The sequence below is a fragment of the Tympanuchus pallidicinctus genome, unplaced genomic scaffold, assembly GCF_026119805.1.
Source record: "Tympanuchus pallidicinctus isolate F22 unplaced genomic scaffold, pur_lepc_1.0 scaffold15, whole genome shotgun sequence".
Lineage (NCBI taxonomy): Eukaryota > Metazoa > Chordata > Aves > Galliformes > Phasianidae > Tympanuchus > Tympanuchus pallidicinctus.
This window is the reverse complement of record NW_026294669.1, coordinates 22,350,704-22,375,460: the sequence shown is the minus strand read 5'-3', so window position 1 is coordinate 22,375,460 and position 24,757 is coordinate 22,350,704. Positions and strand designations below refer to the sequence as shown.

The 24,757-nt window shown below is 37.5% G+C and overlaps 1 protein-coding gene across 4 annotated transcripts in view; it reads left to right on the top strand.

Annotated features, from left to right (window-relative positions):
- ZNF385B (zinc finger protein 385B) overlaps nt 1-24,757 on the top strand; it is a 154,647-nt gene that overhangs the window by 7,210 nt on the left and 122,680 nt on the right. The window contains exons 1-2 of one of the 4 annotated variants that reach the window (XM_052675539.1): nt 10,695-10,833; nt 22,493-22,795. In XM_052675539.1, coding sequence (XP_052531499.1) covers nt 10,695-10,833; nt 22,493-22,795 — 442 coding nt within the window. Of the gene's footprint in view, nt 1-10,694; nt 10,834-22,492; nt 22,796-24,757 lie in introns of those variants that run through there. The other 3 variants (XM_052675541.1, XM_052675540.1, XM_052675548.1) reach the window with 3 other exon arrangements.

Sequence of the window (24,757 nt, the reverse complement as noted above, 5' to 3'; positions counted from 1 at the left end):
AGGAAGAGCTTTATCCTAATCTGATTTAGTCAACGCTTAAAAAAAAAAAAAAAAAAAAAAAAAAAAAAGCCCATGCTTGTTTTAAGCACCAGATGACACAGAGGGCAGCAAGGAGTCTGTGGCCAACAGGAGCGCGTGGGGTTTGTAATCTCTGCGTGCAGCTCCGCAGTTTCTTCCCGCTCAGAGGCTTATTTAACCATGTGGTCATGATAACTGTAGGATCTGTAAAGGGGAATTTGGAGTCAACAGCTTGTTTCATGCTGAGTGTTGGGGGTCATGGCAAACTTACTTTCATGCTGTATAAATACATTTATGACAATAACGTGGTTTTGTATGGAATTACTGTTTTTGTAGAGGTGGAGAGCACGTTCTGTGTGTTGCTGCATCCAAGTTTTTGAGTGCTTTTGATAATATATGTTCAACTATTCTAAGTGCCAAATCCACGGCTGTCACTGATTTTTGTGTTGCTCTTGTCATTCTTCCTCTTCCTTCTTGGCAGATTGTAAGAATCCTCAAATTATTTTCATGTTGGTGACGTACTGCAACAAACAAATATACTTTTAATTTTCTATAAAGTTGCTGGCGCTGAACCAGAGGATTATCTTGTGCTGTTTAAACTGACGGTTTCAGCTTGCACTTGAGTGGAATCAAAGGAGCCTGCAAAGCAAGTTGGGCTTCATAGGCTGCAAAGCTTCTGTCACTTGTTGCTACTGCTCCTGACCCTGGCATGTCTCCTGTCCTCCCATCAGGCAGCCTGATGCCTTGGGCTCTGCCCTTTCCTTCAGGTAGTGGCACTTCTTGACTTTTCTAATTTCCTGCCCCTGCAGTGCCTTGCCTGCCCTTAGCATTTGACCATATCCCTCTCCCTCATTGCAGCCCATCTCTAAAAGTTAGAGTAGGCACAGACTCACTGGAATATCTGAGTAAAATATGAATCCTTTGATGGATGCTTGCTGTATCTTTAATAAAAATGTCTTTGAGCCCTTCTTCCATTCACTCAATCCTGAATTAAAACTATTTTAAGAACATTTTCCATACCCTTTTATTAAATTCAGCAGAATAATAATAATTTTTAAAAAGCACTTTATTTTTAAGGTTTAGTTGTGAAATCTGTGTATGCTTCAGGATGGAAGAACATTTGATCTTTCTTATTTTAAGGTGCTGGTGGGAAACCAAATTCTTGAAAATAAGTTGTAAGTCTGCTATAGAAGCACTTGAATATGTCTTGCAGGAAGGCGTTAGTGTGATTGATGAATGTAATTATTTTAAAAAACTCCTAAATGAGTTTCTTTTGTAGCTTCAATCATTACATCATTAAAAAGAAAATGGAGAAGGAATAAAAGTAAAATGCATATCCATACCTACATATAAAAATCCCTGGAGAAAATGCTTTTTGATTTAGAGGATCATCCTCATGCTCTATTTTTATGTGATCATGGGATAATAGATTTCTTACTCCCTAACAGAGGCTCTAGGTACTACAGTAATATTACTTGTGCTTAAAAGGGCTGTAATCTTCTTTTGTTTCAGTTAACATGTCTGTAACAGATTTCCCTCTAACCTTCAAAGAAAATGTTGTACCACATAATTGCACTGAATGAGAGATCTGGTGCAAGGAATTTGGTTTTCTGAGGAAACCATAGCTTGTTGGCAAAGGAATCCTGTGAACACTCTGAAGGGTCCACAGGTAAAGTTAACTGCTAGATTTAGGTGTGTTTTTTAATGCTTTGCATTAGTGCATGTTTAGATTTCTTGGATTGTGTATTTTTTTAAAAAGCATAGGAGCTTGGTCTTATAGGAAAAAATTGACTACGCTCAAAGGCTGTAAACAAAGCTGCACCTCAACTGGTGTGCAAGACAGAGTTAAGTGTTATTAAAAAAGAAACAAAAGCCTTACTCAGAGTTTCATGGGATTTCTATGCTAAGAAATTAAGTATTTTTCACATGGTAATGGCCATCTCTTAGGGGAGGGAACCCTATCAGCTTGAAGTGTCTTTCAATATTTGAGAATATTTTACAGAAAATATGGCTGATTTTAAAGCTCTCTAATGTGCAACAATGCAAAATTATTTGCTCAGGTGATCTGTTAATTAGTTCTCATTCTGTCTCATATGATTACAGCTCTCTGACTCCTAGGTAAAAATGATGTATGACTTAATGGGGTGGAAATCTAGACTGGGTTCACACCTTCAATTGTTTAATGCTTTCTCTAGCTGGGTGACTAGTGTGATGGGAGGAGAAGAAGGCAGCTGTAAGCATCTTCTCATTTTTTATGACAAGGACAGAAAAGCCCATGCTCCTGTGACTTATGGTTGTTTGCTTCCTTGTCACATATCCAATTCACTGGAGCGAGGAGGGAATGTGGCTCTTCCATAAAGCACAAACATAGCAGTTAAGAACAGAAATACACATGATCTTTCATGTTCAAACTTACTTTAATGCAGCTATCCCATATATTCTCAATGTAGCTCTAACTTTTTCCTAGTGTGAGAGAATTAGTATTCCAGCGATAAGGAGGAAAACCCTCTACAAGCCAGCAATTTTTGTTAGCTTAGGGGTTTTGAAGAAGCTTTTATTTATTGGATCCCATTCCCAAATGGCTTTTTTTTTGTCTACTTCGGTATATTTTGTGTGCAAAGCAGTTATTGTGCATTATGTTACTCTTAGGCCTGAAGTTTCTCTAATGATGTTAATTTTTGAATATTTGTCTTTTCAACATCTTCTGTACTGTGAATGTGATTTTTTTTATTTTTTTTTTTGAAGTGCAATACTGTAAATTCAGAATGGTTAATTCTGAATTTTTACTAGATTTAATGGTTGTGATAAATCTAGAAATGAATTCAGTCTTTTCCAGCACTTTTGAAGTTTGTTACTTCTCCTGGTATATTTCCAACAAGCTGTAACTTCTACTAGGCTTTTCTGGAGGTGCGTTGTGCCCAGGATAAGGAGTGTACCTGCTGTTCACAATGTAACCCTACACGTGCTTGCTGTTAGCATAGAGTTTTTCAGTGCAGTGCCTCTTCTGATCTGTCTTGCTGAACTAGATGATCTGCATCACTGCTTTTAAAATCATTGGGAGTTTTTTAGAAAGTTATTGCATCAGGCTTGCTTCTTAACTGTAAAGTTTTGGCAGTGGTGGTGGTTCATAGGTCCCTTTGTGGGTGTTCATTCATTTGTCACTACAAGGTAGGCTAAGGTCACAGCTGAGAGCTGCTTTGTGTGTGTGAGACACTGGGGGGAAAATAAGGACTTTCTCTTTCTAGTTTAGTCCAGCAACTAGAAAAGAGGCTTTGCTGATATGAAATACAGGCACTTGAGCTAATGTATTGTAAGTAAACATATTTAGATTTACATAAGGTACTAGCTATGATGCTGCTAACATCTTCTAAATTAAAATCTTATTTTAAATTTTTCCTTAGGAATGATTTATCCAATTCTCAAGTATATTTCTCTCTCCTTAACTTGACGTACAATCAATTATCTTTTTGAAGGGGATGTCTTATAGGAAATTGGAATGTTAGTTACCCCTTTTTCTAGGTAAAAAAATATCACTTTTTTGTGTATGTGAATACAATACACAGGGTTACACAGATAATACTCCTATGTAGTTAGATGTTTGTGTACCTGCTCTCACCCATTGGTTATTACTGAACTTTGGGATTCTTCTTCCCAGCACTGGTGTTTGTCAAGGTACAGACACTGATGTACCTGTAGTTGTGCAGATGTTCTTGTGTCTGTGGGTCCCTTCTTTCTGAGGGAGTTTGTCACATGGGCACTGATCCACCTGTGTGAGATCAGAGCCTAAGCGTATTACTGGCAAATGTAATTGGATGTTGGACTTGTGTTGCAGTGCAATTTCTTTCCAGTGTCACCCAAGATTAACTGAAGAACACGAATGATAGAGGGCATTTTAACTGCTCAATCCTTGGAAAATTGTTCCAGAGAGAAGGGTGTTTTCAACCATGAGCTTGGAACAGTGGGCCATTACCACATGTAATACCTTGCTCAACATAAATATCTAAAATATTCCTCATTGCTTAGTTTACTATATATATTATTTCCTGTGAAATAATTTGATTAAAAAGTAGTGTATACACATTGATATGATTACTAGCTGCTGGTTTTATCTGAGTAGTGTGTTTTTTTGCTGATGAATCTTGTCTACTTAAAAATGTTAGAACAAGCATTTAAAAGGCAGGGTCTGAGTGATGAAATATTTCCCAGTTTGAATGAAATACTTCCATTAAAACTGCAGACACTGAATGCTGTACTAGCAGTGTTTAGGCTTACAGTGTTTTAGGAACCTTGGGATTAGTGTTTATCTGTCCCATAAAGGATACGAATCATTTAGATTAGAAGTAATCTGATTGTATTGAAGTACAAATTATAGCACAAATGCCATTCAAGTGGGTTAAGTGACCAGGGTTGGTAAACACCATATGACTGCTGATTGGTCAGTGAAAGAGTATTAACTGAAAGATAATGATGGATTTTAATCCAAATCTCTAAAGCACAACAGCTGTAGTTCCCAAATGAGTTCTCCCTCTGACAGAGTTTTAGGACACTGGTTTATTTGTTCCCAACTATTTCTCTTGCACAAGAATTAATTTGGAATATAATTTGTTATTCCATTAGAGAATATAGCTATTCCATATGGCTTTCTTTGATTAAATTTCTATCCCATTTTCCATTAGCAAGATCACTGTGATTTCTTCAATGTCCATAAAAACCGTAATATTTTTCTTTCCCTGTACTGCAGTCTGAATTAGCTAAGGAAAATCAGCTAGTGTTCTTCCTTGTTCATGTTTTTTATTAGTAAGAAGTTAAATGATTGCACCGTTTCAGGTTCTCTGTTAGATCTTCCTCTACAATTTGTGCATACCCTGAAATAAGCATGTTCATGAAAGGAATTGGATGATTGACTGAAAAAAGGAAAGTAATCTAGCTTTGCAATTCTCTGATCCATCTGTCTGGATTGGGAAAGTCAGCAGCAGAAAAGATCAAATGGTCCTAAATTACTGTTTACAGCCCAAACATTCAGACATTGGAAGCATTAAGATCCTTTAGAATGATTCTGTTACAGGTTATCAATGTTTCTATCTGGAAAATGCAGGTGGCTAGTTTCTCTCCTCCTATTCAGGATTCCTTCAGATCATCTGGGTAATGTACCCTTGAGAGCTGTGTTTTGTCCTTTCTGTGTAGCCTCAAGTCCAGAAGCTCATGTAATGTTGCAGGCATAAGTAGGTATGGGCCCTGTCCTTTGGATTTGCAGCATAGCTCAAAAGGAAGCTTGGGAGCCTCTTCCTGGTAAGAAGTTATTGGTGGACTTAGCAGAACTGAAGAGATGTTCAATGCACATTTACAGGAGCCCTTGATCACCTTTGCTATAACAGTCTGAAATGCCCTTAGAAAACCATGTCAAAGAACTGTGGCCTGCCTCTTCTTGGGTTTGAATTCTGTTAAGTCTCTTATCTTAATTTCATCTTGTATTGATGCAGTAGACACTGCTTAGAGTTTGGCATGTAGTAATGTTCTCACTAAAAGCTGAATATAACAGGCTTACAGTAAATGGAAACCAAATTGCAGATACATTTTTTTTTTTTTTTTTTTAAGGAATAAATCTGAGGGTTTTTTTGTGCATCCAGGTAACAGAATGTCTATTATAGTGCTGTTTCATGGAGAGGGTAATGTGAGACAAAGTGGCAAGGTACAATATATATTTTATATGTGTGTGCTTACTATTGTTGGGCCGAGCATATGGAATTTTGTGTTGCACCTGCTCAGGGAGATGTGCACAAACTTGGGTCTGTGCTGAGGCAGGGTGGACAAACCTGTTAAATTTTGTTTCTGGTGTTGAAAGAGTATGTCTTACAAATGTTGACACTTCGTATGTGGTTAATCCAGAGGTGATCAGCTGTGTAAATTTTTTTGGCCATTGGCATTTATGTAGCTGAGGAAACTCAAGGGTAGGCATGGGCTTGCTGCTGTTCTTCACATACTCCAATTGTTTCTGGGAATCTTTGCAGTATGAGGAATGTAAGGGTGGACCACAAGTGTGCGGTGAAAAACTAAATAAAATGCAAATGGTGTCTAACCCATAACTCTCGTGTTGAATCAAGACAAATTTGCAGTAGAATCTTGAGTATCTTCAGAAGCCAAGGCATTGAGGTTGATCAGTATTAGGTTACAGTCATACTGCAGTTGAAGGTTCTGCTGTACTTGTGTTGAGTTTGCTCTTATTATGCTTCTTTCTCTTTACTGCTTGATGTTTGCTTTTGTGGTTGCTTTATTTATTTTAAGGCTGTTTGTTTTCCCTCTTCTCACTCTTTTTCTTTGTAAAAAATCTTTTGATTTTTTTCGTATATCAAAGAAGAGAGGGTGAAGTTGAGGGTACAGCCCAAAATATTTGTTGATCTTCGCTAGCTCAGTTAGAACTGCTATCTGAGTCTAAGCCCCAGGGCTCAGAATCCAAAACTGTCACCTTACTCCTTAGTATCAAGTTTGATTCACATTTCCCCTAAATTTATAATAAGAAACTTGGAAGCTGCTTCTATAATATTTAGAGTTGTAAAATTTTCCATATTTTCATTTGTGATGCTTGTTTGAAAGTACTCAAACAATATATAAGGATGCTATTCAGTGGTTATGCAATTTCTGAACAATAAGAATGGCAACTAAATAGATTCATTTATAGTAAAAACTCTGTCTACTAAACAGGATTTTCTAGTGGGGGATACTTTTTTTTGAAACTATATCTGTAATGTTCTTTACGGGTGTATTTTGTCATGTCTCTGAACTCTCTGAGTTGCTTTCCCATGTGATTTCCTGTGGAAAAATGACAATCTGTTTCCATTGATGATGGAACTGGGCTTTGTCTGTGTATCGTCGGTAAAAGGCCAATAAATATTTAAAAACAACAAGTGTCATTTAATTAGTGGTTTGTTTACTGGCTGAATCAGCCATTTAGCATAAGTGGAATGAATTATGATAACTGAGGATTCTTGCTGTTTCTTTCCAGTTATTTAATTGCTGCACCTAATGAATTGTGATTAAAAAAATCAAAAATTGATTTCTGTATTGTTTATAAGTGTGTCAATAAGTGAATGGTGATGCCTGAACTTCCTGATTTTCAGGGATATGGAATTACAAAAGTGATGTGTAATTGTCTAGAATTCAGGGAGCTGCTTTAATTGCTGCCCTTATAAGTTCAGATGGAGATGGCTGCAGAGAGTTATTCTGATAAGGGAAAGGGAAATCCTAGTTTTTATGGAGAGTCTTCCTTAGTCTTAGTATAAAGGATAATGGAAGGGGGAGATTGAACATGGGGGAAGAGGACACGCTTGCTTTTGCTGTATTAAAAAAAAAAAAAAAAAAAAGTTATTTGTTTCCCTGCATGCATTGAAGAACTTTGGGTTTAAAGTTAGCACTATCCCAGAGCAAGTGTCAGGATATCACCCATGAGCAGTTCATACGAACAAGGACAGATGTGACTGTTGGAGACTTGCAACTTTGGAGCATCTTACTAGCATGAATGGTGGAAGCTAAAGTCCCGGTATAGGAGAAGTAGCATTAGACATGGTGCTAAACGATAAAGTCTAGAGTATAAGAGGACTAGATCTGAGGGTCTTTTTAAAGCTCTGTGTTTACAGCAATAAACACAGCGGCAGTAAAGGATTTATCAAGTGCCTGACTAAGGGAGCTGCAACACTCCTGGTTAGCTGCCAGAAATAATGCCAGCTCCAAACATTCAAAAATCCTTTGTCAGGTCCTAGAAGAAAAATGAAATAGGTTTCTCTTTAATTCCCATCTAGTTTTTGAGTCTTCAGAGTTCATGTTTCCAGTCTCCTCTGCAAGGATTAGAGGGATATTGAAAACAAAACAAAAACAAAAACAACAAAAAAAGCCCTACATTTCCCGGAGGGTTTTTATAACTGCATGAACCAGGCTTAAGAGAAATGCTTAAAGCTTCAAGAAAAGAATTTTGAGAGCTAGCAGCTATGGACTGGTTAGTGGAGTGTCATAAGAAAGGGAGACCTCAAATTGATAAATTAGTTTTTCTTAAGGGAAACTTTCCAAGTGTTTGGTGTTGTCACATTGATGCCAACATAGAAGGCGTATTCAGCCAGCTGGATTTTTTTTTAAGGCAATAATGCTGTATTTAAAACTAATAGCAGAAATCGTATTTGATTCCCTAGCATCAGTTCTTTAGCAAAGCACAGATGGACTAGATAAACTGCTATGAGTGAATAAGGTCCTCATCAGTCGGGTGATCTACCAGAGCAATTGTTTATCACAAGGATGTATTGCATTATGAAGTCTACTGTTCCATACATTTCTTAATAAGTGTTCATGAAGTTGAGAAAACACCAAACATCTCCAAGGAATGAGACTGGATGAGGGAGAGATTTACTGAAGCAGGATATAAGAGTCAGTTTTACTGCAATCTTAAAGTTGCAGAAGGCTTTGAAAAGTGAATGGCTGGAGGGAAGTAACTCATGAGACTAAATTGGTCTTTTGAAAGGGTAACTTCAGCTGTAAGCTCTAAAGTGAAAGCTGCTTGTTCTGCACCTCAGCATTTTCAAGTGCGAAAAAATAAATATTCTGCTCATGCTTCCATCTTTCTAGGGGTTATATTTATTCAGAGGAGATTAACAGCCAATTTTCAGTGTGACTGCCTTCATCAGAAATTTATCCCTTTTCAAAACGACGTTTTTATGGGAGCAGAATTTCTGTGAAGAGTTCAGATTCCAATGTGATAGAAGAATGTTTATACCCTTAAAGAGATTCCAGAACTTTGTTCTTGGCAGGATGGCAGTATAAGACTAAGAGCAGACTGTGTAACTTTGTCACATCTTTTTATGTTAAGTAACTTTGTTGTGGTATTGCATTTTAATTACTCAGTGGTTATGTGGGCAACTTTTAATCTGGGTGCTTTACAGGTAGATGCGGTAGTTATGCATAGATTGGTATTTGTGGTCCTGCAGTAGAGGAAACAGTCTAGTATGATTTAAACTGGTGCAGGGCTGATGATTGTGCAAACAGTAATTTGAAGGTCTAAGGAAACTTTGGCTGAGAGCATGGAGAAACTCTACCTTGTGCCCCTTGTTGCATTTGGTTGCTCAGTACATCCTAGAACGGAGAGAGATGACAAAGACTTCTCTTTGCATATACTTGTCCAGATTTTCTATCTTTAGTTGTCCTCCATCTTTTCTGAAGAGCTAATCTACAGCTTGGAGCAAACTGTTCTGTGGATTTTGCACTTCTGCCTCTGTCCCAAGGATGCAGGAAGTGCTGTGCTTGTGCTGGCTGGAGCTGTCTGCCTTCAGTCTTTGCTGCCAGGCTCCCAAGAGCGTGCCAGTGGGCAGGTGGTGTGGTCTGTGGCCCCAGGGGCTCTGACTGCCCAGGCCCCACCAGAGACCTCTGCACCCCTGATATCATTACTGTGCAGTACTGGACCTTAGTGCTCCTTCTCCACTGTTCTTCTGATGTCCTATTCTTCTGGTGTTAACTCACAGGCAGTTTGGATGTGTTTTGAAATCCCAGTTCCTAAGGAGTGAGCTGAAGCAGTAATCATTTCTCCATCATTGTGAATAAGTGGTGTAACTTTTTTGCAAGGAGCAATTCCTTCGGTGAGAGGTTTTCAGGCTATTGGCTTACGTATGCAGGGGAAAACAAACAAACAACAACTACCCCCTTCCCCCTCCCTCCAACCCCCCCCCCCCCCCCCGCCAAAAAAAAAAAAAAAAAAAAAAAAAAAAAACCAAAAAACAAGCTGATGGCTGTGTTTATTTGCTCCACTTCTTTAGATTTTTATTTATGAACATAGAAAAAGAGATTTAATGAGGTGATTGAAGAAGGTGTAGCATTATTTTATGTAATTTGAGAGCTTAATGGTCCCTGACTGGGGAGATTACTGTATTCTCTTAACCATCCATAAATAGATGTGACAGGTGAAGGGAGTAAGAGGAACTACATGTGATTTGTAAAGCAGGCAGAAGAGGTCACACTGGTTCTTCTTTTTAATTGTCCTTACTTTCTCATATGTGTATATAGTGTGACAGCATATGAACAGGAGAATGAGAGGAATCTACAGATATATGGGAACAGGGAAAGAGCAGGAAAGAAATCCTAAGGTGGAGAAAACCTGTCCAAATGGCAGCAGTAGAGAAATACAAGGAAAGGAGTCAGAAAAAACATCCAGTCAGCAAGAAGGAAAATGTCTGAAATGAAATAAAATAAAATTCTTCAGGCCAAAGAAGTCTTTAAGTTCTGCAGAGCTTAATCGTGTTTTCTGGTCTCAATTTCCCTCCAGTTTGCTCAGTGCCTGTGGGCTGCATGAGCCTTTTGCCACTGACGACAGTGAAAATCCTTTGCTGCACTCAGGGTGTAAGGGGTGGGCCCAGCAATGCCTCGCAACTCGTTCTTGAGATTTACTGTGTGTCTGTTACAGCACAACTTACCCTTCTTCTGCTGAGCATTTTGAGAGCTACAGCCTCCTGACCTGTCTGATCTAAAATAAACTTAAACTAACCTAGCAGGTCTCAAAAACTTGACAGCAGATGGCACATGCTTTTGTTTAGCCCTGCATATAAAATCTTGGTGGGTGGTAACTGCCTTAGGACAAAATCAGCATCCCACCAGTCACCATCTGGGATGGCAGATGATATGTGGGACTGTCATGAATAAGCATTCTGATGTTTGTAAATGTCCGAAGGAAGACACAGCTTGTTAGCACTTGCAGTTGGTATGTAGTCAGCACTGCAAAAACCTCACGTTATGCAGTGTTCAGCACAAAGAGAATTTGTGTATCTTGGATCCATCTCCATCATATGGGTGAGTATAAGGTGATGATTCTTCCATAGTTTTAGCTTTGATGGTGAACTTGCATGGAACTTCTGGCAGACCTTTAGTTATTGTTGGTGCTTCTGTGATAAGAATAGCTCTTCTGATTCTTAGAGACAGTGTCAGGAGTAATGTTTAGATGACTCATATTGGGTCATACTTGATGTTGATAATGAGCATAAATTTGTGGTATAAAACATGTCCTTGTTCTGGCAATATAGATTTTGTTAATAGGTGAAGGAAGGGGACAATTTGGACCCAAAGTTATAAAATGACTTTGAAAGAGCACAGATTTTTCTGCTGTAGATGTGCATATGCTTGTGTCTGTGCGTCATCCATCTGTGAGAAGGGGAAAATGGGAGTAGATAAGGGTGATCCACAGTACACACGTGCAGCTTCCCTCATTGAGCTCTATGTGGCTCTTCCCTCTGTGGCTCTATGCACTGAACTAGTTTGTTCTCATCTGCGTATTTTGAGAAATACTATTTAGATCAGTTGTCTTTAGACCACTTGTTATTTATGTGACAAGATCTTTATGTAGGTTATTTTAGATGGTAAAGCCAATCAGGTATGAAGCTCTAGGATGTACTGAGTATAAACATGTTGGAGAGAAGGAAATCTGTGCATCTGCCATGTAACCACTCTGGTTAAGGCATCTGGTTTTTAAGTGTTAAAGCATGTTTTATTTGCACTTGGTCTGTGTATCTGCTGAAAGTTTAACAAAACAGTATTCTCTTTACAGATTCAAACAGCTGACCTGACTGTTCTTTTTGCAGTGCTTTCAGTTCCTTGATGCAGAGTACTAAAATGGTGTGGGTTTTGAAATGTTTGTACAGTTTAATGCTGTTGGAATTGCCAGCCATTCTTTGATATACAGCTTTTGGGGGATGAGAGCAATATATTATCTGAGTCTCTTCTGATGCTTTCACTGAAGTACAATATCCAAATAACATACTGATGAACAATTTAAAAAAAAAAAAAAAGAAATCCCATGTGAATCTTTATTCAAGGTGTACTTTTCAGCTTAAAAGTAAGATGTGAACGTCACATGAAAGGTATGCCCAAAAGTTTTCAATCCCACTTAATGCAACAGTATGATCACATTTGCTGGAATTTAAAGGAATGAGGAGGATTTATCTTTCAAATTTGTATAAGCAAGTGCACTCGAACAGGTTCTTTGAAGAATTGAGGGGAGAGTGGTGTGGATTATCTGCAGCCTGGAAGCATATGCATACACTATTTCTAGATAGAGGTGAGAAATACCAGTGAAAACAGCAGAAAGCTGTCTCACTCTTTATGAATTGAAGTGCTCATTTTAGTGTGGAATAGGGTAGGTAGAATAGATTTTCTGCAAGCAGCAATCACTAAAAGCTGGTGGTGACCAACAGTTTGAGGTGAGCAGACATCTGTGCAAGCCTAAATGGAATTTGAGCAGTCTCATATCTTTAGCAATGCCAGGGATCTCTGTGCTTTGTGTCAGCACAAAATATGATTGTTTGTGGCTCTTTTAAACAAGGAAAATGGAAAGTGAAACAATATGTTCAAAACAGAGCCAACTTGAACCTTTTCCATTCCTGCAGATGACTTCAAGCTAGGTGATCCCTTCAGGGCTGTCACTTCACCAGCTGGCTGGTTCTCTTAACTATAAATCTGAACTTGTTAATAATAGTGTCTTTACCTTTATACTTAAAGGATGCGTAGCTTTCAATATATTTTCAGTTCCAAACAAGAATCAGTATTTTACTTGGCAATTGACAGTCTATTTAGGATGACTCACCTGGGACCACCTCTTGAGGAGCATCTTAGGACTGGTCTTCATGGCCATAGGCCATGCTTGCTGTTTTGAGCAGGGTTTTCTCTCCTTCATATTTTTAGTTCAGTCAAGCAAGCTGATATGTCTGTCTCATGCTATTTTTTTCGTATTGTTTGGTCTTTGTTCATGCTTAGATATTAATTCCACATAGACCTCAAAGTCCTTGCTCTTGTGTTCAAGAGCTTTTTCACAATATTATCATGCTGTATCCTGAATTACTGATTTTTCATTACAAATTATACTCAGCTTCTAGTATTGTCAGACTTGTGCTATATGAATATGAAGGCTGTCCACTGTGCCTGCCTTTCTGTTAAGGCTTCCTTTTAGGATAGGTACATTCTTAGTATTTTTGAGAAAGGTAGGAAATGATTTTTGCTCTCTGTGACCAAAGCTTTACATGCTCCTCAAATGCGATAATGCTCAGACAAGATAAAGTAACCAGCAAGATAAAGCAAGATAAAGCCAGATACAAGCACTCTGTGGGAATCTCCCATTATGTCAGTGGATTTTGATCTTTATTCCCGCAAGTTCATGCCTGAAACTTTTTTTTTGTAATAAAAATAGATGCTTCAGTGAAAATGCTTCTATTTTGTAACAACTTTCTAGTTACTTAAAAGTGATTTACTTTACATGGAGGTATTAATTTTTGCTTAAAAACATAATCTAAAACATCCTAGATGAATTTGTACTTAAAAAAAAAAAAAAGCAGTTATTTGAATATGATTGAAATATTCAGATTGAAGACAGATTCAAATTAAACATTATTTTTCATTCATATATTTGTTTTCTGATCTTTAGAGTTGTAAAATATGGTTAATTAGCATTTTGTGTTGTTTGATTTAGTCGTTTTTCTGTGGATGAATACAATAAGAATCCTTTTACTTAGGTGAAATATTTGGAAAGATGCAAGAATACAGCAATACAACTTTGTAGAATTCTTAAGATATACAAAATGATCTTTGAAAATTCTTAGAAAATATAATACAATATATTTTGTTAAATTAGTAATTGATAAAATGTTCCCACGTTTTAATTAAGTAGAAGAACAGGCAAAATAGGGAATACATTCAGGAAAATGCTTAAACACCTCATTTTAACTTGACAAAATTCAGCAGTTTTATGATTTTGATCTACTTTTGTGAAGGTGATGTTGCATCCTACTTTTAATTTTGTGGTGTTTTGTGTTGTTTTTTTTTTCTGGCTGCCTTACTTACTTGGCATTTTGGCATCTGAGATATTTTAATCCTGGTTTAGTTTGACAAGGAAGTAATTCAAGATCTCAGGTCTATTTTATTTTTTTTCCTTTTTTCCTGAGCGTTGCTTTAGAATTTCAGAATATTTGTGGTTTAGGGCTTTGATAAAAGATTAGAGTTCCTGAATGAAATAAGATTTAAACGTGAACTGATAATGACCATCAGTGATGCTGGGTTAAAGGAAGCTGAATAGCTGCTTTCCTGGTAGATCTACTCTCTCGTAGACTTACAAACGTGGAGGGAGAGAGCAAAAGCCCTGTGCAACTATAGGTTGGATGTTTGAGTATATACGTGTTTGTCCACAATCAGATAAAAATTCTTAATAAATCACATATTAATCTAATGTAATATGTGATTGTATAATGATAGATTCCCAAGAAGTAGGTAACAACTTATTCAAATGGTTCATCAAGCAAAATTGGGTTATAAGAAAACCATTTACTCTTGTGAAGCACAATCCAAGATTGCTGCTTAGACTCCACACTTGATTAGCCTTCTTGGCAGTAGTCAGATATATTAATTCAGGGCAGGATGCCTCTCTTTGGCAAATAAGATGTATAAATCTATTATTGCTAATATTAAGAAAGATAGAAAATCTGCAAGTAAAGATTAGCTAAAGAGGAAAGCTTGTAATTAGAAGATGCTACATCATGGACAGATGCAAATGCAGTCAGTCTAGTATAATCTAAATCCAGAGTGATTTTCTTTACTCCAGTTCAGCTGAGCTCTCAGTCCAGTACAGTAGGTCTAATTTCAGGTTTCCTTGAAGTGGACAGTTTCAGGGCTGGTAGAACAAAGCAAAATACTAGCTACTTGAACATTTTCCATTTTATGAATTACCTTGTACTGAACAGCTAATGTTTGTGTTGAGAAACAACCATCTGTTTTCGTAGTTGAAAGAGAATCTTGTTCAAATGTTAAATATTCTGAAATGTGTTAGTGTAGGGGCTGTCAGCCATTTGTCATGCTACACCATTCAAAACTTCGCTTGTATGGGAATAGCAAACTGAGTTCTTATTGCCACTTATTAAACCAGTATAAAAAAAACCTTGCTGGCTAACACTGTATTTAACTGTTTGGTTGATGTGCATAATTTACTGGTTATTCTTTAAGTGATGCAAGGAATAAAAATGAATTAACTCTTCTGAACCATCCAGTTTTTATTGCAGTTTTGAAACAAAACATTGTGTGCTTTGTGAGCAGTTGAAAGAAGTAAAGAAGAGTTGGTGGGTCATAGAATTTGGGATAGCAAATAGCTTGACAGGTAGGGACGCTGCAGAATGTGATGCCTTCTTGAGGAATTTCAGAACAAGACAAAGAATAAACATGGCAGTTCTATGTTTTGATTTGTACCAGAAGAAAGAGGAACACACTTTAAGAAAGGAAATTGGTCCCTTACACATATGGGCGATTTTTCAAGGTTGGCTTCAAAATAGTCTCTAGTGCTTTTTTAACACTGTAGGAGACTGAGCACAAGGCACTACGCATATGCTGTTCACCACAGTATCCCAATAGAACTTGTTGCCCAGATGGTGCAAACCATATGCCTCTCTATAGTTTATCTATGTTTGGGAAATACTGTCTGAAAATCTAAGAAAGGTCATAAGACTTCTCCAAAATCATTCTAGTGAGTTCCTTTTAGACAGTGCTCCGGATATATTTGAACTGGTTGGGGTTTTTGTTGTTTGTTTCTTTTGAGTGTTTTATGGCAGTATTGAGGATCAATGCTCCAATGTGAGACCCCAGCTTAGGCACAGAGACTTGGCTCTTCCATCTGCATGCATAGCTTTTCCTCATGAGAGGTACTTATGAAGTGTACAGCTCAAGGCTGTCTTGATTCTCACATTTGTTTTTTCTCCTCACTTGTCTGAATGAACGTTATTGAAGATGTAACAATGTAGAAAGCCAGTTAATTTTTATATTTCTTCCATAACTCATTTGACTGTTTCCAAAGGCTAACAAAGAAAACTATCTTTGCTCTATGTGAGAGGTAAGTTTTCTGTTTTGCTTACCTGGCAGAGATCCATGCAGAGCTGGTATTCTAATCACATTTCCAGCATGGTGGTTCTTTGAAGTATGAACTAATTAGGAATGGGCATTGCAAAAGTTTAGACCAGTGCTTAGGAAAAGAATGCTTCGTGTAACCATTACTAATTCATTAGGATAACCAAAAGCTTATTTCCTTTGAGTAAAGATTTGCACATTCTCACCTACAGCAGTATGCTATATATAATATTTCTTTGTAGCTCCTTAGAAAGCACAACTCCGCTTAAAAGTAAATTAGCTAAATTGAAAGGCTAATTGCTTTGGGCTTCAAGTATAAAGAAGGTTCATGCTTAGATTTCTTTCCCAGCTGAAAGAGGCTGAGAAGATGTGGTTTCAGAAATCCAAACAGGGTATCTCATGACAACTAAGAATTTTAATGTGGTGTCATAAATCACTAATTTATTCTTGCTGTGGTATTGCTTGCAGAATCTATTCGGACAGATCTCTGTACACAGGATGAAGCGTGATGGGGAAAAGTGTTTAGTCTGTTAACAGCTTAGTCAAATATCTAAAAGCTGTTATGTGAGGAAGCAGTTTGAGAATGACTTTGATCAGAGTAAAATGGAGTATATCTGGTTTGAAATAGAAGAACTTAATGTCATAGAATATCCTGAGTTGGAGGGAGCCCAAAAACTTGGTAATGCAAGAAAAAGGAGCGGAATTATAAGTACCTGTGAAAGATGAAAGTGTTATATGGTCCCTTTATGAACCTAGAATTTCTGGATCAACCGGATGTTTTGTAACATATACAGATGTTCTTCATTTCCTTCTTTTTTCTTGTATTTAAGTTCTCACTTTTCAATTTTTAATTGGGTCTAGTTCTCTAAGTAATTGAGTAAATACTGCTACAATGATATGGCGCTATCTTTGTAACGTGTGAGTCACTTCAGGGTGATTCATGGTATTGTGCTCCCTGATGGAGTATTTTAATTTGTGTTGGCATCTATTGACTGCTGTTGAGACTTAACAAATAGCAGACTGTATCCAGGCTATATGAAAGTGAGAAACAAATTACACCTGCTAGTCTTAAATGAAATCATTGAGTTATACGCTAAATAATAAAGTTTAAAATATATGTTGGCTTTTGAACTATAGGTAGTTGCTTTGAAAGTGAAGCTCCTCTGTTGCCTTACACAGGCAGAGAATTTAAGACCCAGATTCAGATGAAAGGAGGACAGTGTCAGTACGGTGCTGAGGCAATTTGTAGAACTTGTAATGAATAACTGAACAAAGGTGAATTAAACTGTTTTTAGGACCCAATCCCTGTGATCAGCTTTGTCTAGGAAAGGTGCAAAAAATGTTGGTCTGTTGAAAGATAAAAATGAAATAGCTCTCTGGAATGACAGTCCTGTACATAATTATGTGTTCTTAGTATTTCTGGGGGAAGGGGCATGAGGGCTGAACATGGTGCAGGTTTAAAAGCTCACCATTTTGGTTTTTTTTTTTATATTGGTGCCTGAGTTATAGAGCTTGTGGAGACTTGATTTATGTGTTTGGAACAACAATTTTTATGTCTTTTATGTGAAGATTACTCATATAGGTGCTGCTCTGGAAGCGATTTCATTATGTTGGCCCGTGACTACAGAGGTGAATATTGGAGATACAGCAGTAGAGGCTGGACATTCTCACCAGTATTCCATTACATTTTGTTGCCATGTGACAGATGGCAGCAGTCTGACAAAATGGCATCTGACATGGAAATGCGTATGAAGCAATGGTGTGTCACTGAATTCCTCCATGTGGAAAAATTGGCACCCACTGACATTCATTGACTCTTCCTGAGCATTTATGGAGACCAAATAGTGGAAGTGAGTGCAGTGAGGCGGTGGGTGGTGCGTTTCAGCAGTGGTGACAGTGAGATGAAAGGCAAGACATGCTCTGGACAGCCATGCAGGTTTTTATGAGCATAGCATGCAGGCTACTGTTCATCGCTGGCAAAAATGCATAGCTGATGGTGATGATTATACTGAAAAGTACTGTTTTGTAGCTGAAAATTTGCTCTATCAAACAGTGTTATTCTCTTATTTGTATCTGTTCTACTTGCCATGGAAACAAATAGGAAGCATTACTTTTGGAGCAACCTGTGTAGATTGGCAGTATTGTGCATGTGGTAGGGAAAGCATATTTGCATTATAGAAAAGTTTTGCTCATTTAAATTAATGTTTAAAGTTGAGCTAAATGATTAGCTTTCATGAAACTCATTAGGAGACGCTGTATGTAAACATGTATAGATACATTTTCTAACCATGGACTCAATCATTTTGTTCGAAAATAATGCATTCTTTAATGTTCCATAAGATGTTTTCTATAGAACTCTTATTTTCAAGTCAATATTTATGTAGAGTTAAATGTGAACATAAGCAGCTGGTAAATCTGACCAGACTATCACAGATGTACTGATATATTGTTGTATTTTGCCCATATGATAATTCCCATTATTTCTCTCTTGTAATGAAGTTGTATTTTTTTATTTAGTCTTAAACCTAATTCTAAATACTTCAAAATCCCATTGATAACAATTATTTTAAATGGACTTTCTTGGTTTTGCAAAGTACAACGATCGTGTAACTTCTCTTAATTCTCAGCTCACTGACTGTAGTCTCAAGTAGCTGCCTCTGTTACATGATAACGTTAGTGAGCTGTGCAAAAGCTTGAGGAGCTAAACGGCCCCGTTTCCTATCTGACTCCTGAGGAGTGAGAATAAATACCATCCAGAACTCAGAATCTCTGCAGTGAAAGGCTGTGTTTTGCTTAATGGGGTAAGAAAGACTTCCTAGTCACTTGAATATATGCAAGTATATGGCAAATGTAGAGATTCGGAAGAATGTCTAAGTTAAGTTTATGAGGTTGGTTTTGTGTAAGTTCTTTTACAAGTTTGTTTCATAAAAGCACAAAGCATTCAAATAATTTTTCTTTAGAAGTCAGTCTCCTGGGACATTCAAGTTAATATTCTTATGCTGACTCAGTGCCAACTGTGCTTGTATTTTAGAGCCAGCACATTTCAGCAGAGAGTTTTGAAGGTGTTTTTCCAACCAAAATTTTAAAGAGGAAAGGAGATAGAATTTGAAGAAAGATGGGACCTTTCAGATAATAATCATTTTTTGAGTGTGTGGGTTTTTTTGCTTTTTTTTTTTTTTTTTTTTTTTTTTTAAATAGATATATATGCCACAGAAACTGATCAGTTATGGTAGAAGATACATTGTTGTATTAAAGGTACTTCTGCTATAAATTCTTAGTGGATATTTGCCATCATTGCTTTCGCTTCAGAGAAGACTGGGCAAGGGTATTGAAAAGGCATTTTAAAGGTGTCAATTACTTCACAGAACCTACAGAAATGGCTGAGAGTTGAGCAGTTTTCTCTGAGAGTAATTTAAGAGAGCAAAGGAAAGTGTTTTGTGACTGTGCCTTCATGTTTGCCGTGTGTTGAACCATTCTTGGCTGCAGGACAGGTTGGGAAGGTGCCTGCATCGGTTTCTAGAGGTGGTGCAGTTCCCCAGCCAGCCCCAGAAGCCACCTCTGCTTGTTCAGTGCATGCATAGGATCTTCTTGGCTCTTCACAGCAGGCAGGAGCATGGCTTTGCATCTGATTATGTCACACCTTATTTAAGTGCTTTGCTGTACCAAATGTTCAGCTCTCACATTCCAGGAAGAGGAAGGCTGGGATTGCCGCATGGGAACAGACTTCTGAGGGCTGGTTTGCTCTGCTCTCTGGCTGCACGTACAGGTCCTCTACAGCATCAGAACATGTAGGTATGAGTGTTCCTACAGCCAAGCTGAAGGTGCTTGGTGAAGGTACTGGTTCTGAAGTAGTCTGCAAACGCTGCTCCCTGCTGCTGTGGGGAGCTCATCAAGTCACTTTTAATTTAGACAACTTTAAGCAGTTATTTTAAAATTTCAGGTTGTGATTTTTAATTCTTAAGTGGTAACAAGATATTGCTTTCTGTATTTCTCACTTGTTCTTTACTAATGTAGCCAAGATGGTGTTTTTCACTAAAAGCAAGTTTGAAACTGTTTTCTGTTTATGTATTTATTTTTTTTTTAGTTCTCTTTTTTTTGTGTGTGAAGATGGATTTTCTTGCTGGACTGGCTGCTGGGATGTTGCGTTAGGGTCTAGATGTAGTGTTCAAGTCCTTACTATTGCTCTTGCTCTTTCTGGGTGTGTCTACGTGAAAAAACATCTGGGTCACCTTGGAAATGCATTTTTGAGGAATTCTTCTCATTTTTTTCCCCACTCACTTTGCTTTGGTGCATCTTGCATAGCTGTCTGACTTGGCCAAATGAAAGGCTTCACTGTTTTGGCTGAAATTAAACTGGACGGTGCAGGCTGGGACTGTATGCATCCCAGTGTTCCATGTTCCAGTGACAGCAGCCTAATTCAGTACCATTCTGCTGTTTCCCAAAGATTGCAGTGCTGCTGGAGGAACTCCACTCTCTCTGTCTGCATCGAGCATCTGTCCCTCTGATCCCTGTCACTTCTCAATGCAGATATGAGCCTCTGCCACTTTTAAATGCATTCACACTAATGGAGTTTTGTAAAGAGCTTAAAGTTTACTGAATTATTGAAATAATTATTGAATTACATATTGAATCAGTACTTGCTTTCTGCCATCACAGTTATGAAATCTCTGACAAGCTGAGTTTTTTTGTTACCTGTTTCATTATTAAATCTTTTTTTCTAATGTTAGTAGAACTTAAAAAACAAAACAAAATAACAGCATAATATAAATCTTTTTTTCCCACAGCCTCTTACTTCAGGGAATAAAAACCAGAGCAGCAGTGTAAAAATAAAACAATAGAAATCAGAGAACAAAAGGCACAGGGGGAATTTATTTATGGTTTAAAAATGCACTGAAAAGTAACAAATACCAAAGCTCTGAGCAGATTAAATTTTCAGATGAAAATGTCATCTAAGCTCAGCAGAGTGGAGGATCTTGGTTGCTTGCCTTGAAATATGATACTTATGCTTAAATGATTTAGTGTGACAGCCTAGGTTTTCAGGATCCACTCCTGAAATGTGCTTTAAAAAGAAATTAGGTACCTGAATCTGCAGTAATGTTTTTTTGTTTTAATATTTAATGTACATCTCAATGAATGTCCTGCTTGTATTTTTTTGTTTACTTGATGACAGAGCTGGGAGCTGTGTGAAACGGATACATGACTACAACTACTCTGTTGACTTAGAATACTGGAAGAATGACTCACGACTGGGGAGGAGTTTGTACAAATACTAGAGTTTTAAGCATGGGCTAGAGTAAGGAATGTGATGAAGTACTCCATCCCTTCGTATAAACAATTCTTTAAATAACCTTAAACAAACCACTTGCGTACCTACAGACTCACACATCTATATATTTATATATATTTTATATTTCTATCTTGTGGGAACAAAACAAATAACAGATTCTTTGTTCAATGTAGTTCATTTACTGTGATGAGGTCTTATTCTCTAGGGGCAATTGCGTGTTTCAGACTCTTGAGTTTTTGTCCAAGGACTGACGTTTGCTATGCGTTTGCTTAGCTCCCACAAGATGAACTTTGAGCTGGAGTTTTTCTGCATAATAGTTGTAATAGTGAAGGAGTTGAGAGGCAGTTATAGACATCTACATAGATTTATCTATCATAGGAGTCTTAATGCTTGTATGAAGTTTTGGGTGCAAATAACAGTAGAAAGTATTCATTATTCTCATTCACACATTTTACTGTCTTCTAAATAATGATGAAAGAAAATCATTAGTTGAATAATTCTACCTGGGGCAGCAGTTAATACTATGGGCACAGGAAAGTCAAAAGCTCTGGAACTGGTTTGTAATGAGATAGAGGAAATGTATTTGTAGTGTGCCCAGAGAAGGGCAACAAAGATGGTAAAAGGTCTGGAGCGCGAGTCTTATGATGAGCAGCTGAGGGAACTGGAATTCTTCAGTCTGGAGAAGAAGAGGCTCAGGGAGCTCTTACTGCTCTCTATTATGACCTGAAAGGAGGTTGTGGTGAAGTAGAGTCAGCCTTTTCTCCTGGTAACTAATGATAAGATGAGGGAGATTGACTTCAGGTTATACCAGGGAGGTTCAGACTGGATATTAGGAAAACTTCTCAGAAAGACTGGTCAGGCACTGGAATGGAATGCCCAGGGAGGTGGTGGAGTCACTGTCCCTGGAGGTGTCCATGGTTCAATGGACAATATTGGTGGTATGTAGGCTGTCAGGCTAGATTTTTTGGTGATCTTTTCCAACCCTAATGATTCTAAACGAAGGTCTAAACCTCTGCTGGGGATGTAAGTATGAACCTGCTTTAAATCAGAGAGCTTGAAGAACAGAGCAATGAGTTGTGAGTTGTCACTGGGTGTGGACCCACCTTCTTATTTCTTGCCTCTGAGGTGTGTCACAAATGCAGACATTTCTCCACAAAGAGATGCTTCTACAATGTGGAACCTTATGTATTGGAATTGGTGGTTTGTTTTACTGCATTTTGAAAACAAAAACACTGATTTGGTATTAAGCATTACTAGTTGACTTCCAGTAACACTTTTCTTTTTGTTTTGTAGGTATGAAGCGTCCATTAAGTCCTGACCGTGTCTTTGAAGATGGGATTATGAATCAGCCAGCTGTTCTACGGAGTTCTGAAGAAAAAGGATTGAAAAATGACAGACAGGACTATCAACTAGGCAAAGAAAAAAAGAAGATACTATTTTCATTCTGCGAAGTGTGCAATATACAGCTGAACTCTGCAGCACAAGCTCAAGTTCATTACAATGGCAAATCTCACCTGAAAAGAGTGAAGCAGCTAAATAATGGAAAGCTCCCTACAAGTACAGCTCCTGGCACCTTATTTGCAAGTACAAGCACAGGTACCTAATCAGTAAGAAATGTTGCATTTTGGACAAGAAATTTAAGGTTTTAAGCTCTACCTTCCCCACCCAGCATAACCATTAAAAATAATTGCTACTTTTAATCTATATTCATATATTTTGTTAGATTGAGAATTGTTGGTGTATTTCTTCTCCTGTGAGGATTATTTTATTTAAACAGTATTATGTCAGTGCACGATTAATGATTGGGTTGGGCCTTACGTAGTTGAGATTATGGCATATTTGAAAGTAGTTGTTCTGGCTTCAAAGAGCAATGCATTTGTCATCTATGTTTTTCCCAAAGAAACAAGTTCTGGAAGGATGTTGTATGGGCAGGAGAAACTTCTAAAGAAATATACTGGTAGGAAAGGAGAGCTGCAACTTTCAACAGCCTGGTCCTTTAATTGTTTCTGCTTTTATAGGTCTGAGTTTTTAATTACTCTAATTCAAGTAAAGTAATTTGAAGCAATACTTTTTATTAACAGGACAAAACAGAAGTCCTTTGTTCCTAATAAGTATTTTGCCCAAGCAATATGAAAAGTTGCAATGTTACATTTAAAAAAAAAAAAAAAAAAAACTTTTCTCTCTGCTAAACTTCACTCATATATACTATGAAAAAAAATGTCTTATTTCTGTACTTCTCTAAGCGTATAGGAGGTTGAACTCATTGAACAATTTGAGCTTCTACAGTTGTAAGGAAAAGGATATTGTGACTTTCCTTCCGTTTTTGTAAGGGATCCTGGTATGCCAGATGGTCTATTGCTTTGATGTTCAGTGTGTAAGGATTTTGCTGCAGGATTATCCTTTTTCTGTGATGTTCCAAAAACACTGAAGAAAATTTGTTACAGCACTTCAAGGATGCTTTTCTTACTCATAGTTGAAATAGATACTTTTTTCCCCTTCCATTTATTTTGTTAAACAACATTTGGGTGGTTGGGTGTTGGTTTTTTTTGTTTGTTTTAAATTCTGTAGCATGCAAAAAGGCTGAGGTTGATCTTAAAGAGCTCGTTTACATACACGTTAATAGAGGTAGAGTAAATCATACTTCTGATTCTGAGACAAGTAAATATGAATATACTGCAGTGAATTTTAAATTTGGTGGAGGACAGGCTTTGAGGCTACCATATGGCACAGGAGTTAAAACTCCTGTTTTGTTGTCTTTGTTTGTTTGTTTTTAGCAATATGCTTTGTTCATTTATCTCTGTATTAGACCACATGCTTCTTATTTACATTACACTAGTCTACCCATTGCATGTTGAAATAAGTATGCTTTTCTCATAGCTGAAGGATGTTGGTGTCATAAGCATTTAGAAGAAAAAAAGTCTTGCGTAGACAGCTTAATGTAATGCTTAAGAGACACTAGAGGAACAGCGTTTACCAAAATGTCGTTCTCAAAGAACACCTTTCAAAAATAAGTAGAAATTAATTTTCTTATAAATTGATATTATCCAGGCTCAGTTTCAATCCATGTCCTCTGGAGTGTTATTATCCCTTGTAATGGGAGTCTGCCTTTCCCATTTCTTTGGCCAACACTGTAAACAATTAATTGTGCAGATGGTAAGAGAACAATTCTGTTCATCTCACCTCACCAATGAACAGACTTGATTCCACGTGCAAAGAAAGCAAATAGCCCTTGTTACACTTCACTGTAACAACTGCATACCCTTCTGCTGAACCAGTTAATGAGCATTTGCAGCTTTCTACAAAGGTTCCTGCTAATCTGCGGTGAGGTTTTTCCTCTGCATTTGTAAGATGAATATAGAATAAATAAATATAAATAAGTATAATATTAAAAAGGTGATTGGGAATACACATGCCTATAAATGTATGTTCAGAATACAGAGATCAAGATTACAGACTTGTCTGTTTTGAGCCTGTGCAACAGAACTGATCCATCCAAGCGCCATCTCCAGCCTCACTGGCTGTTGGTGGGCTTTCTTCCAAACGCAAATAGACACAAAG